A 15617-nucleotide genomic window follows, 5' to 3' on the forward strand; every position below is an offset into this window, starting at 1 on the left:
GTTACCTCTTAGAAACTGGCTTCTCAATAATTATGCTTAAAAAAACTTTAATATGTGAAGTAGCTTTCTGGACCCGTGGTGATTTATTTTGCAAAACATAACAATTTTGTTGTTCCCAAATTTTTCAACAAACACTAAAGTACTTTATTAAATGAGCAAGAAAGACCAAGTACAGCAAACACTAGCTGAAAACTAACGCCTAGACAAAAGGCCAGAGAAGCAAGCGACAATGCCCAGACTGGAAGCGTCAATCTCTAAGCCTGGCAACTGAAACTAAACATTTGGGGAACAAGGCAGGCCATCCAGTCTCGTCCATTCCAAATTGGGATCGACTTTTGGGGCTAGGATTCTCAAAAAAAATCTTATTGGGCATCTGGTTCTTCCTTGCTTGCATCTGGTTCAAGGCAAATGAATCCACCTACAAATGTGCAAAGAAGAAAGCTTCCTATAAGTTTTGTCATTTATTTTGCATTATTTTTTCCTCAACTTGTATGTGTGATTGATGTAAGTCCTTGTGTGTGGCTATGCGAATCAGGAGAACTTCCTGTGTCAATGGTCAACATTTACATATGACGTCTTTCTGAATTTTAGAGGCGAGGATACAAGCACCAATTTTACAGATCATTTGGACAAGGCCTTGTCTGATAAAGGCATCTACACCTTCATTGATGGAGAGCTTACAAGAGGAGATCAAATATCGCCTGCCCTTGTCAAAGCAATTGAAGAATCAAGAATTTCTCTCATTGTATTCTCTGAAAACTATGCATCTTCGAGGTGGTGTTTGGATGAACTTGTTGAAATATTTCGATGTAAAGAATCAAAGCAACAAATAGTTTTACCCATTTTTAACAAGGTGGATCCATCTCATGTGCGAGACCAAACAAGTAAATTTGGTGACGCATTTAAAGGCCTTATTGAAAGCAAATTCAAAGATAACGAGGAGAAGGTGCTCATATGGAGGGAAGCTCTTACAAAAGCAGCAAATTTGTCCGGACATCCTTTCAAGGATGGACAGTATATTTCTATCTTTATCATTTTCAAGTTTAATTTTTTTCTCTCTCTTCTTTCTCTAGTTACACATTTATTTGTTGCTCATTATTAAAGAAAAGTATGCTTTTGTAAAAATATTAAATTGTAGGGAGAAGATTTAATTGGTACTTTTTCATTTTTGATAGCTGTATGTTGCGTTCTTTTGCACGGTTGGATGTTTAAATCTGATTCATTAAATGTGTCTAATTTGGTTAAACTGGCAGGTATGAAGCTACATTTATCAACAACATTGTTGATGGAATCTTAAGCCAAGTACTGAGACGCACATATTGGAATGTGGCCAAGCACCCAGTTGGAATTCAGTCTCATGTACAAGATGTGAAAAAGCTTTTAGATGTTGATGGGAATGGTCGTCGCATGATTGGGATATGGGGGACATCTGGAATAGGCAAGACAACAATTGCAAAAGCTATATGGAATGCAATTGCCCATGAGTTTGAAGGAACTTGTTTCTTGGAAAATGTTAGGGAAAATTCGCCACATGGAGGCCTAATCCAGCTACAGAAGACTCTTCTTCATAAGTATCTAGGCAAAAAGTTGAAAATTTAGAGTGTTGATGAAGGAATCGGTGTTATAAAAGAACAGCTGAGGGTAGTAGAGTCAGTTGGACCAATTAGACAACTTGGCTGGAGTTGGTTGGTTTGGTGAGGGTAGTAGAGTCATCATAACTGTCAATCCTACAATCACAACCAATATTTCCTCCACTAATGAATCCCTAAATGATGCTGATTGATATCATGATCTCCAAATGATTTGCTACGGTTAATAGCCTATTGTATTTACCAAAATGGTTCCATTAAAAGTCAACTGTATTCTATATTTATATTGTACAATTGTATCCAAATAAATCAAGAGATTACATTCTTTACATGGTATCAGCCCTTCTCTCCTTCAAACGAAGTCACCTCTCTTCTTTGATCCTCCATGGCCGCCACCAACAACTCCTCTTCCTCTCACTTTCCTTTGGGCCCAAACACTACCCATTTCATCAAACTCTCTGAATCCAACTACTTGCTATGGCTTCGCCAAATCAAGCCTTTCCTTGTCGGCCATGACCTGTGGCAATATATTGATGGGTCTAAACCAGCCCCTGCTGCTACCACAACCACCACCTCCTCCGACCCTCCTAATTCCTCTCAACCCAATCCTGCCTTCCTTATCTGGTACAAACAAGACCAGCTTATCGTTAGTTACCTCACCTCTACCCTTTCCGAGTCAGTTCTCGCCCTCACTGTCGGTTACGACACTTCCAAAGAAATCTGGGATTGTTTGCAAACTCACTTTGCCCAAAAGTCCATTGCTAGTGCTGCCAATCTCCGCTTCCAACTTCTTGATATGACAAAAGGCACCAAATCTGTTGACCAATACCTCAACCAGGCCAAATCTCTTGCTGACTCCCTTGCCTCCATCAACCAACCTGTTTCCAACGATGACTTGGTCACTGCCATTCTTCGTGGCTTGGGTCCCGACTATGCCATGCTCATTACAGCTATCCTTAATTTCCCTCCGTTGCCAAATTTCACCGAGTTACGCTCTCGTCTTCTCTCGTTTGAGACCCATGCCCCGCGGCCTTCCTCTGACCCTGCTGCCCAGAGCACTGCCCTTATGGCAGCCCAGTCCTCTGGGCCACCCCGTGGTGGTCCTGGTCTCTCCCAGCCATCACCTGCCTCCCGCAGCAATGGTGGTAACGGCCGCAATAGCCGCAATGGCCGCAGTGGTGGCTGGAACCGCAATGGCTCTCGTCGTGGTGATCGTTGGAATGCATTCTCCCTTCCATCCTCGTCTTGGCAGACACCTAGTTGGGCTCCCTGGAATGTGCCTCCACAACCGTCGACTGGTCGTGGATTTAGCTCACGGCCCCCTTGGGCTGGCCAAGGTGTGTTGGGTCCTCCTCCTTCCAATTGGTGTCCTACCTGCTCTACTACTCAACACAATGCTGCTGCTTGCCCCCATCGCTACAATGGGCCTGACTCTTTTCCATCCTTTGCTGGCTCTCACACCATTCATATGCCTGACACCACGTGGTACCCCGATACAGGAGCAACCCACCACATGACTGGCAATGCCAATTCTCTCTCAAATCCCCAACCCTACAATGGTAATAATTCTGTACTTTTGGGTAATGGAGACTCCCTTCCCATCTCTCATACTGGTAACATACCTCTCTCTTTGGGGAATTCTAACCTCAACCTTAGTAATGTCTTCCTTGTTCCTGCTCTTGACAAAAATCTTTTGTCTGTTGCTCGCTTTACACATGATAACTCTGTCTTCTTCGTTTTTACACCAAATTTCTACCAAATTTATGACTTACATACTGCCACACTTCTTTTTCAGGGCCCTTGTAAGGATGGTCTGTACCCGATGTCCTCCTCTTCTATCCCTTCTACCCCTCGTGCTCTCGCTGCTGTCTCGTCTTCAGTGTGGCATAATCGTCTTGGTCATCCCTCATCTTCCGTACTATCTAAATTAAGTTCCTCTTTAGGCTCTACCTTTCATTTGCATTCTAAATTTTGTACGGGTTGTGCTCTTGGTAAATCAACCCAATTACCTTTCTCTATCAATAAAAATTATACCCCATCTTTATTTTACTTAATTCACTCTGATGTGTGGATGTCTCCTGTTCTTTCTGTTACCGGTTTTCGTTACTATGTGCTCTTCACTGATGAATATTCCCGCTACTCATGGATTTATCCCATGCGTCGTAAATCCGAAGTATTTTCTCATTTTCAAAAATTTGTGGCTATGGTTAAAAACATATTTGGGACTTCTGTCAAATACCTCCAAAGTGATAATGGTACGGAATACGTTAATACCTCTTTCACCACTTTCTGTCATTCCCTTGGTATCCAACAAAGATTCTCTTGTCCCCACACCCCTCAGCAAAACGGTCTTGCTGAACGCAAACATCGCCACATTGCCACCATGACCCGTATTCTCCTAACCACTTCTCACATGCCTCTCAATCTTTGGGTCGAAGCTGCTCTCACCTCTGTTCATCTTATTAATCTCCTTCCTACTCCCGTCCTAAACTGGTCTACCCCTTACACTGTTCTCTTTTCTAAACCTCCCACATATTCCCACCTCCGTGTCTTTGGGTGTTCTTGTTTTCCTTTTCTTGGTCCTTATGTTAATCACAAGTTACTGAGTCGTTCCTTGGAATGTGTTTTTATTGGCTATAGCCTCCATCACAAGGGTTATCGTTGCCTTCACCCATCCACGGGCCGTGTCTACACATCTAGGCATGTTATTTTTAATGAAGATTGTTTTCCTTTTACTCAGTTACAGGTGTCTCCCTCATCCCCTTATGTGGCGCTAGACCTTTCTCCACTTCCTGCTGTACCACTGCCCCCACCACCCGTGGCCCACTTGCCCATTGATCCCATGCCGCCTCTTTCCCCATCCGGCACACTTCCTGCACCGGTCTCTCTAGGCCCAGCTTGTCCACCCACCCCTGTGGGCCCTAATTCCTCTACATCCCAGTCAGCCCCTGCTGACCTTGACTCCCAGTCAGCCCATGTTGATGCCCCTGCATCCCACACCTCCCTTCCTCACTCCATCACCCAGGTAGACCATGTGTCTACATCAGCCCCCATGGGTCCGTTTCCTCTCGCAGATCCATCAGGCACTTCTATTGCTGCATTGCCCGCCTCCCATGCTGCCATTGCGCCTATGCCTCCTGTCACAGCCACTCAGCCCGCACCTCACTCCATGGTCACCCGATCCCGCACTGGCACACTCCATCCCAAAATTCGCACTGATGGGACAGTTAAGTATCCTATTTCTCGTGCTCTTTTGGCAGCTGTCACTGATCAAGAACCGACTTGTTTTTCCCAGGCTCAGAAACATGCTGAATGGCGTGCTGCCATGACAGAAGAAATTAACGCTCTTCTGAAGAATAATACTTGGATTCTTGTTCCGTCTACCCCATCTCAAAATACGGTCGGCTGCAAATGGGTCTTTCGGATCAAACGCACTTCTGATGGTCGTCTTGAGCGCTACAAAGCCCGTCTTGTCGCCAAGGGTTTTCATCAACAACCTGGTATCGACTACGCTGAAACCTTCAGTCCTGTTGTCAAACCTGCCACCATCCGCACAGTTCTTACTATTGCCACCTCTCGGGGATGGTCCCTCCGCCAACTAGACGTCAAAAATGCTTTCCTCCATGGCCTTCTTAAAGAAGATGTCTACATGGCTCAACCACCGGGTTTTGTTGACCCCACCCGTCCCAATCATGTTTGCAAGCTTCACAAGGCCTTATATGGCCTCAAGCAGGCACCCCGTGCATGGTTCCATCGCATTAGCTCGTTTCTTCTTTCCTTCGGCTTCCGACACAGCCAATCTGACTCTTCTCTTTTTATTTTTCGGCATGCCTCTTATGTCATATTTTTATTGTTATATGTTGACGACATCGTGGTCACAGGAAATGATTCCAGTTTTCTTCACCAATTCATCACCGCATTGGGCCTTGCCTTTGATATCAAGGATCTTGGTCCACTTCATTTTTTTCTCGGCCTCCAAGTTACAACCACATCTGGTGGTCTTCATATCTCACAACTGAAATATGCCCATGACCTCCTCCAGCGTCATGACATGCTCCACTGCAAACCTGCCACCACTCCATTGGCCGCCAAAGTCCCTTTGTCTGCTTCCGACGGTGTGCCCTTGGAGTCTCCTTCTACCTACCGTGAGATTGTTGGCAGTCTTCAATACTTGACATTAACTCGCCCGGACTTATCCTTTGCGGTCCACTCCGTTGCTCAGTTCATGGCTGCCCCTCGCACCTCTCACCTTGTCGCTGCCAAACGGATCTTACGGTATGTCAAAGGCACGCTCGACTTTGGTTTCTCTCTTAGCCCGCAACCGTCCACTGCCCGCCTCAGTGCCTACTCCGATGCAGATTGGGCGGGCTGTCCTGATTCGCGTCGGTCTACCAGTGGCTACCTCATCTATTTGGGCTCCAATTTAATCTCCTGGTGTTCCAAAAAGCAACCCACTGTTGCCCGTTCAAGTGCGGAATCCGAATATCGCTCCCTTGCGCACTCATGTGCTGAGACTACTTGGCTCTCCTATCTGCTCTTCGAGCTTGGTGTTTCTCTTCACTTTCCTATTCTCCTTCATTGTGACAACCTGAGCACAACATACATGGCCGCAAACCCGGTCTTTCATGCTCGGACGCGTCATATCGAGCTTGACTATCATTTTGTTCGTGAAAAAGTCGCTCTTGGAAGTCACCAAGTTCGTTATATTCCCTCCATTGATCAGCCAGCTGATCTTCTCACGAAGGCCCTACACAAACCCCGCCATACTCTTTTACGATCCAAACTTGTCCAACCAGGGCTGTCCAGTTTGCGGGGGGATGTCAATCCTACAATCACAACCAATATTTCCTCCACTAATGAATCCCTAAATGATGCTGATTGATATCATGATCTCCAAATGATTTGCTACGGTTAATAGCCTATTGTATTTACCAAAATGGTTCCATTAAAAGTCAACTGTATTCTATATTTATATTGTACAATTGTATCCAAATAAATCAAGAGATTACATTCTTTACAATAACTACACAAGATAGCGGATTGCTAAAATGCCATGGAATTGAGTTGATATACGGGGTCCATAAGGTATTTGACTACCAAGCTCTTGAACTTTTCAGTTCGAATGCCTTCGGAACAAATGAACCTCCAAATGATTATTTGGAACTCGCACAACGTGCAATAGCTTTTGCTGATGGCCTTCCACTAGCTCTAACAATTTTAGGTTCTCATCTTCGTAATAGAGATAAAAAAATTTGGCAAGCTATATTAGATGGTTACAAAGGAGAACCTTATACACATATTGAAAGAATACTTCAAAAAAGTTATGATGCATTGGACGATGACGCAAAAGAAGTTTTTCTCGACATTGCATGTTTCTTCAACGGTGAAAATAAGGACTATGTGCTACGAATAGTACCCAAAAATTGCATTGAAGTACTCGTTGAAAAGGCAATGATAACTATGAATGGGATGATAGGATTTTAATGCACGACTTGCTAGCAAACCTGGGCAATGATATAGTTCACAAAAAATCCCCCAATGATCCTGGCCAACGTAGTAGATTGTGGTTTTACGAGGATGTCAAACTAGTTCTAATAGAAAGTACAGTAAGTATCACATACGTTGTTATATTCAATTTGACAAGAAAAAATACCTTATGTTACCTATAATTTTCTTAACAAAATGTGCTTGCATTTTGGTTTGTAATATGACTTCGTATTTTAATGTTAATGCTTTTCCATCTTAGGGAACAAGAAATATTAAAGGCATCATGGTGAAGCTTCCAGAAGCTGAGATAATCTTGAATCCAAAATGCTTCAGTAATATGGTAAATCTTCAAATTTTCATAAACCGTAATGCATCTCTATGCAGGCACATTAACTATCTGCCCAGAGCGTTAAGATTTATTGATTGGGGTAGATGTCAGTTACAATCTTTGCCACCCAATTTTCAAGGAAATCGTCTTGTTGAGTTCAATATGCCTTGCAGTCATATCAGACAATTGGAGGGATTTAAGGTATGTATTTGAAATTATTTTCATCTATTATATATAATTTCAAATAGATTTGTTAATTTCATAAGGAAAAAAAAAAAAAATTGTTTTCTAAGTTTTTGTCTTTTGAAGCATGTGATTAATTATTTCCTGTTTTTGTGTTCTTGTCTCACAGCATTTGCCAAACCTGACATCTACGAATTTGAGGGGTTGTCAATTCTTAGAAAAAATCCCAGACTTATCTGGAATCCCAAACATAAAGTACTTGCATCTAAGTGAGTGCACAAGTTTGGTTGAGGTTGATGATTCTGTTGGATTCCTTGATAAACTTGTTGAATTGGATCTTGATGGATGCGTTAACCTTGCGAGGTTTGGAACAAGACTTAGATTGAAATCCTTAGAAACACTTCGTCTATGGGGATGTGAAAGGCTTAAGAGTTTCCCAGAAATAGAAGTCAAGATGGAATCACTATGGGCATTGTATATGCAAGGAAGTGGCATAAGAGAATTACCTCCATCAATTGCATATCTTATTGGGCTTCGAGAATTGTATCTCGGTGGATGCTTCAATCTTACAACGTTTTCAACAACACTTCAATTGAAATCCTTAGAAAGACTTGATCTATGTGATTGCAAAAGGCTTGAGAGTTTCCCAGAAATAAAAGTCGAGATGGAATCACTACAGATATTGGATATGGAAGGAAGTGGCATAAGAGAATTGCCTCCATCAATTGCATATCTTACTGGGCTTCGAGAATTGTATCTTGGTGGATGCTTCAATCTTACAAGGTTTGCAACAACATTTAGATTGAAATCCTTAGAAAGACTTTGCTAAAATATGAAAACTACGAGAGAATATTTGTTTGTGGGAATTTTCTGTGTATTCTTCTCCTTGTAGGAGGTCATATTTATAATACAACGAAACCTGAATGGGCATGTAAATAATAAATTCCTAAATCTATTTACAGTAGGAAATAAGGAATTAAAGTAAATCAATTACAATTATAATAGGAATTCTTGGTGTGTAAGGAAAGTAAGTCAATATCCACAAGTCATGCCAACACTCCCCCTCACGTTGATGCATAGATGTCGTCAATGCCCAACTGATCCAGTGAATTGTGGAATGCTTTACTGGAAATTGCCTCTGAACTCGGCTTCTGCACTAGATAAAGCTACTACATTATGTTTCTTGCTCCTCCATGTCACCAAATTACCTCCCACAAATGTGAAGTAACCCGATGTGGATTTTCTATATGTTATATTACCTGCCCAATCTGCATCTGAATAACCATCAATATTTAGATGACCATGCTTTCAGAACATAAGTCCTTTTCCAGGTGCAGACTTCAAATATCTAAGTATCCGAAGAACTGCATTCATGTGGTCTTCACTTGGAGAGTGCATAAATTGACTGACAACGCTCACCGCATAAGCAATGTCTGATCGAGTATGTGACAAATAGATCAATCTTCCCACTAACCTTTGGTATCTTTCTTTGTTAGTTGGAACTTGATCCGGATATTCTCCAAGATGATGATTCTGAACAATACGAGTGTCCGCAAGTTTGCAATCTAGCATTCCTGTGTCTGTCAATAAGTCCAAGACATATTTCATTTGAGAGAGAAATATGCCTTGTTGTGATCGAGCCACTTCAATTCCCAAGAAATACTTGAGTCCACCTAGATCCTTCATCTCAAACTCAGTAGCCAAATAGTCTTGTAGTTGTGATATTTCCTATTTATCATTCCCAGTAATAATCATATCATCAACATAGATTATTAATGTTGTTACCTTCCCTTTCCTATGTTTCAAGAACAGAGTATGATCTGAGTTGCACTGTTTGAAACCATTGTTCTTTATTGCCATGGTGAACCGTCCAAGCCATGCACGTGGTGACTGTTTCAATCCATACAATGCTTTTCGTAACCTGCAAACTGTTCCAGTCTGAGTAGTATTATATCCAGGAGGAATGTCCATGTACACCTCCTCCGTGAGTTCGCCATGTAGAAAAGCATTCTTTACATCAAACTGATGTAGTGGCCAATCCAAATTAGCTGCAAGGGACAATAAGACTATGACGGTGTTTAACTTTGCAACTGGTGCAAAGGTTTCTTCATAGTCTATACCATAGGTCTGTGTGTACCCTTTTGCCACAAGTCTTGCCTTGTATCGCTCGATAGATCCATCTGCATTGTTGTTGTTAAAATGTTAACTCGCAATTGTACGGGCCAATTAGTAGTATAGCAAGACAAGTACGAGGTCGTACCCACAAGGACTGAGAAGTTAAAATCAGTTATGTACTTAGATTACCAAATTCAAGAAAGTAGGAGGTTAAGTCTAAAACATAATTTAAAGCAAGAGTGATTGTACTTGTTGAACAAATGAGGCAAAACAAAATTTCAAACAAAAGCAAAGTGAACAAATGTAACAAAGAGTACTTTTGTAGGCTGGAAAACAGATTGGGAGACTAGGGCATTCGATTCACCATAACAATTCAATTCTGGGTTATAAGGAGTCAAGTGACAAGTCTCATTCGGATTCAAAGATTGATTCTAGCTAAAGTATGATTAGGCCATGGTGTCTGGTCCTAACCTTGTGCTCCTAATTCCCTAACTTGATCATTTGTTGTCTAATCTAAATTAAGCATTAGGAACCCATTAAGCATAGAAGAACAATTTAAACAACCAAGCATGTATCTAATCCCTGTTGTCGAATGTCCATACATACTTTTCTTATTCTTAGTTCAATTCAAATCAAAGCATGGTGTCTACTCTTGATTCAAACCAAGGTAGCTAATATACAAGTTCTAATGGTGATCAATCATCCAACAAGCATATTAACTGATAAGCATAAAGAATAGGAATATGAATCATGAATCAAACTTGAAACTCAAAACTTCAACTTATAAACCCAGAATATTCATGTTAGGTTACATCATAGCCCTAGTTATGAATTTAGCTACTCATAATGGAAATGAAACTTAAGCAGAAATGAGAAAACATATTGAATGCAATAAGAGTAGAGAAACCAAATTCTGAAGTTGCTTGTGGTTTCCAAGGCTTCTCCAGGTGCTTCTCCACGTCTAATGCTACTCCAAGAACTTTCTCATGTCTAGAGTATGGCAGCTAAAGAGGTGATTTGGGATGAGTTTGGCTGGTTGGTGATGGCAGAGGAAGAACAAATTCGTAGGAAATGGAAGGAAGGCTTGTTGGAGATGTCCTCCCTGATTTTGGGCTGAATGGAGTGATATAAGATGACTGGAGTGAATTGTTGGTCAGTGGAGTGACTCCTTTTGCACTTGAGTAGCTGAAACACCTCCCTAAATTGCTCAACATGTTAGGTCTAAAGTCAAGGACAGCTGTGGTGAGTCACATGGCTCTCCTTTGCACTTGAGTAGCTGACACACCTCCCTTAATTGCTCAACATGCCAGGTCTAAAGTCAAGGACAGCTGTGGTGAGTCACATGGCTCAAAGAAAGTATCCAAGGCTCAACAACTGGAAACTGCAATCCTGAGCTTGGTGTGTATATGGGCTCACGAATTGGGCTCAACTTCATTATCTGATGCATTTGAGTAGTCCATCTTGAAGTTCAGACTCTTATCTTTCCAACTACATATTATTTGGGCCAATCCGAGTTCGGATGAAGATGTTAAGGCCGAAATGAGTTGCTAACCCAGTCTGCTCGTTTTTGCACCATTTTGCATCTTTTCTTATCCAAAGATACCATTGCTACCTAAGGCCCAATGAACTGAATGATAAACAGAAAAGGGATTAAAAGCACACGTTTGACTCAATAACATAACCAAATCATAAGCTAGAAGGGTACAAAATGATATACAATTGTGAACTGATCAAATACCCCCAGACCTAGATTTTGCTAGTCCTCGAGCAAAACAAAAGAGAATAAAGTTGAAAACAATGTGCAGATGCAACAAGCCTTTAAACCTCTCGGCATCCCTAATCGGAAGAGTTGTGTCTCCTGAGGGTTTAACAGAAACGATACCCACAAACGCTTTACTGACTCTCTAACACCAAAAGGTTAGAAAACTAACTTTGAAAACAACTAATGAAAGGAAACTTTAATCATGCATCCAACACCATAGAGTTACCAAGATAGATGATCAATAAGTGTGTAACGTGGAAGCTATAGCTCAAAGGCACACGGCTTCAAAGTAAACATACTCAAATCTTGAAGGAAGAACATGCTTCAACTCTAATTCTCACATCTAGCACTCAATCACTCAGAACCTATGGTTTTATTCTCTCAAACAAGCATAAGTGAGTATATGAAATAGAAGCACAATATTTGGTTAGATCTCATGAAGGGAATCAAATACTAAGAGTAGAGATACACACATACATACCAGCACCCATGAATACATCCTCAAAGATCAGCTAGGTCTTTCACAAGGTTGTAATGAAAGGCTAAGGTTAAAGGAAGTGGAAGAATTGGAAGGAACACAACTAACTTAAGAACATACCAAGGTTGCATTCTTCATTGATCTGCAAGGTATCATTGATTTAGAATGGTATGGCTGCAACTTCATAGCATCATCTGGCATAGACTTTATATTTCACATTTAGATCAAATCGAAACACTTCCTCTTTATCTTTTTTTTTTTTTTTTTTTTTTTTTTTTTTTTTTTTTTTTTGACTTGATCTACTTCTTCTTTAACTTTATTGCATAGATTCACACCAATTTACATTTGGGCATGTGGCAGCAACCTCCTTGCTTCAAACTTTATCTTGGCACACCTTGGTATATTTCTAAGCTATAGGGTATGGCTATAATAGGTTAAATATCTCTGATTGAGATACAAAGTTAGGGGACTTATGAGGGTGATAGAAGAAAAAGGCTTGAAGTGTTTGGCTGCAAGAGAGCTGATGGAACACACGAATGGGTAGGGTGAAAAGAAAGCACAGAAAATGGTTATACACGCAGAGCCTAGCATCACTTCAATGAGTTCATTCATGGGTGAGAGCACGCACCTGATATCTGTAAAGAGAATCATCCTTAGTATTCAATCAAAATGGAACAATGAGATCATTTAGAGTGAATTGAAGAAATTAAGTAGAGATGAGGAATAGAAACACTTTAAACCCTCTCAAGAAAGCAATTAGGCTCGAAATAGCTCACTAGGGTAGTCTCCACTATTCTCCTTCAAGAATCTGAGCATGGTACTTTAGCCACCAGAATTCTAAGAGCAAAAGCTTTGTGAAGTGTAAAATTTCTGATATGAAAATCTCAATGGCAGCTCCATAGCATTGGTTGTATGAAAATTTTTTTTTTTAAAAAAATAATGACAAGCGAACAAGCGAACGAAAATTGTAAACACAAATGAACAAAAATTGAAAACCTCCCCCCCAGACCTGAATTGAACATTGTCCTCAATGTTAAAGCATAACAAAGATGAGTGAGAACATGTGAATAATAAGGGGAAAGTTTAAGACAAAGTATTAGAGAAACTCCCTCTTGATGCGATTAGGTCGACCGCTACCAAGCACCTTATTCTTCAACACATGGGTTGCCTCCCAAGAAGCGCCTTAGTTAATGTCTTGGCAAGACATTATGCCATTAGCTAACTTGATTGTACGAAGGGAAGATGATCCACCACATGACCAGTTTGAATTCCAACTGACACTCCCTCATAGAATGGCTTTAAACGTTGTCCATTTACTTTGAAAGTCGAGCCATCTTTAGGATTTTGAATCTCCACAGCTCCATAGGGAGATACATTGACCACGGTGAATGGGCCAAGCCACCTAGACTTCAATTTTCCTGGAAAGAGACGCAACCGTGAGTTAAACAAAAGAACTGACATACCTTTGGTGAATTCTTTCCGTTGAATGTTCCTGTCATGGTAACTCTTGGTACGTTCTTTGTATAGCTTTGCATTCTCATAGGACTCATGTCGAATTTCTTCCAATTCATTGAGCTGAAACTTTCTAACATGGCCGGCCTTGTCCAGATCAAAATTCAACTTCTTGATGGCCCAAAAAGCATTGTGTTCAAGCTCCATTGGCAAGTGACAGGCTTTCCCAAACACAAGACGATAAGGGCTCATTCCGATGGGAGTCTTATATGCAGTCCTATAAGCCCATAATGCATCATTGAGCTTGGCAGCCCAATCTTTCCTTGTACTATTCACCACCTTCTCTAGGATCTGCTTAATTTCTCTGTTGCTTATTTCTACTTGACCAGAAGTTTGAGGATGATATGGTGTAGAGACTCGGTGGGTGATATTGTACTTCTTCATGAGTGCTTCAAATAGCTTGTTGCAGAAGTGGCTGCCTCCATCACTAATGACAGCCCTTGGAGTACCAAACCTTGTGAAAATATTGTCCCTCAAGAACTTCAGGACCACCTTATGATCATTGGTTTTGGTGGCTATGGCTTCCACCCATTTAGACACATAATCAACAGCAACAAGTATGTAGGTATAACCAAAGGAAGATGGGAATGGTCCCATGAAATCAATACCCCATACATCGAAGAGTTCCACAAAGAGTATGTTCTTCAATGGCAGTTCGTTCCTGCGGCTTATGTTTCCCATCCTTTGACACCTATCACACTTAACACAAAAATTAAATGCATCTTTGAATAGAGTAGGCCAAAAGAAACCTGATTGCAAATTTTAAGTGCTGTTTTCTTGGCTCCAAAGTGGCCTCCACAAGCCAATTCGTGGCTATGCCTAAGGATGCTTTCTTGTTCTTCTTCTGGAACACATCTTCTAATGAGTTGATCTGGGCAATGCTTGAATAAGAAAGGTTCATCCCAGACATAATGTTTCACCATGGAAAAGAACTTCTTTTTGTCCTGATAAGTTAGATCATTTCTAAGAACACCACAAGCAAGATAATTAACAAAATCAGCATACCATGGCTCTTTGACTTGGGCAACATATAATTGTTCATCTGGGAAAGTCTCATTCAATGGTAGTACAGCTTCTCCTTGCTCTTCAACCACAATTCTGCTCAAATGGTCAGCCACCACATTTTCACATCCCTTCTTGTCTCGAATCTCCAAATCGAACTCTTGCAGCAAGAGAATCCATCTGATCAAGCGAGGTTTGGCGTCCTTCTTACTGAGCAAGTATCTAAGAGCAGCATGGTCAGAATAAACAATTACTTTAGAACCAACAAGGTAAGGACGAAATTTTTCTAAAGCAAAAACTACAGCAAGCAACTCCTTTTCTGTTGTGGAGTAATTGAGTTGGGCATCATTCAAGGTCCGGCTCGCATAATGAATCACATGGGGAAGCTTGTTCTTCTTTTGACCTAAAACTGCACCAATAGCAAAGTCAGAGGCATCACACATTATTTCAAATGGTAAAGACCAATCTGGAGCCATGATAATAGGGGCTGAAGTTAGCTCTTTCTTCAAGGTCGTAAAGGCTTCCATGCAAGTCTCGTCAAACTGAAAAACAGCATCCTTAGCAAGGAGATTACACAATGGTCTTGAAATGCTTGAAAAAATTTTTATGAACCTTCTATAGAATCCGGCATGGCCCAGAAAGCTTCTAACTCCTTTAACAGAGGAAGGGGGTGGTAGATTTGTGATGATATTTATCTTGGCTTTGTCCACTTGAATTCCCTTGTTTGAAACAACATGGCCTAGCACAATTCCTTGTCTTACCATGAAGTGACACTTCTCCCAATTCAAAATCAGATTTGTTTCCTGACATCTTGTAAGCACTAGAGACAAGTGGTGAAGACAATCATCAAAAGATGAACCAAAAACTGAAAAATCATCCATAAATACCTCCATGAATCGTTCCACCATATCAGAAAAGATTGCCATCATGCATCTTTGGAAAGTTGCTGGAGCATTGCACAAACCAAATGGCATCCTTCTATAAGCAAATGTACCAAATGGGCATGTGAACGTGGTTTTCTCCTGGTCTTCCGGAGCAATGGGAATTTGATTATAACCTGAAAATCCATCAAGAAAACAGTAGTAAGCATGGCCAGATAAACGGTCAAGCATTTGATCAATAAAAGGCAAGGGAAAATGATCTTTTCTCGTGGATGTGTTC

At 41.1% G+C, this 15617-nt stretch overlaps 1 protein-coding gene across 1 annotated transcript; it reads left to right on the forward strand.

The window, feature by feature from the left end:
• Positions 409-8416, forward strand: LOC18786125 (protein SUPPRESSOR OF npr1-1, CONSTITUTIVE 1). Its single transcript, XM_020557182.1, is given in 7 exon segments — positions 409-426; positions 536-1014; positions 1254-1646; positions 1648-1720; positions 6594-7022; positions 7336-7605; positions 7757-8416. Coding segments are annotated over 7 exon segments (2322 nt in total).

This window comes from Prunus persica, chromosome G2 (genome assembly GCF_000346465.2).
Source record: "Prunus persica cultivar Lovell chromosome G2, Prunus_persica_NCBIv2, whole genome shotgun sequence".
NCBI classification, from domain to species: Eukaryota; Viridiplantae; Streptophyta; class Magnoliopsida; order Rosales; family Rosaceae; genus Prunus; species Prunus persica.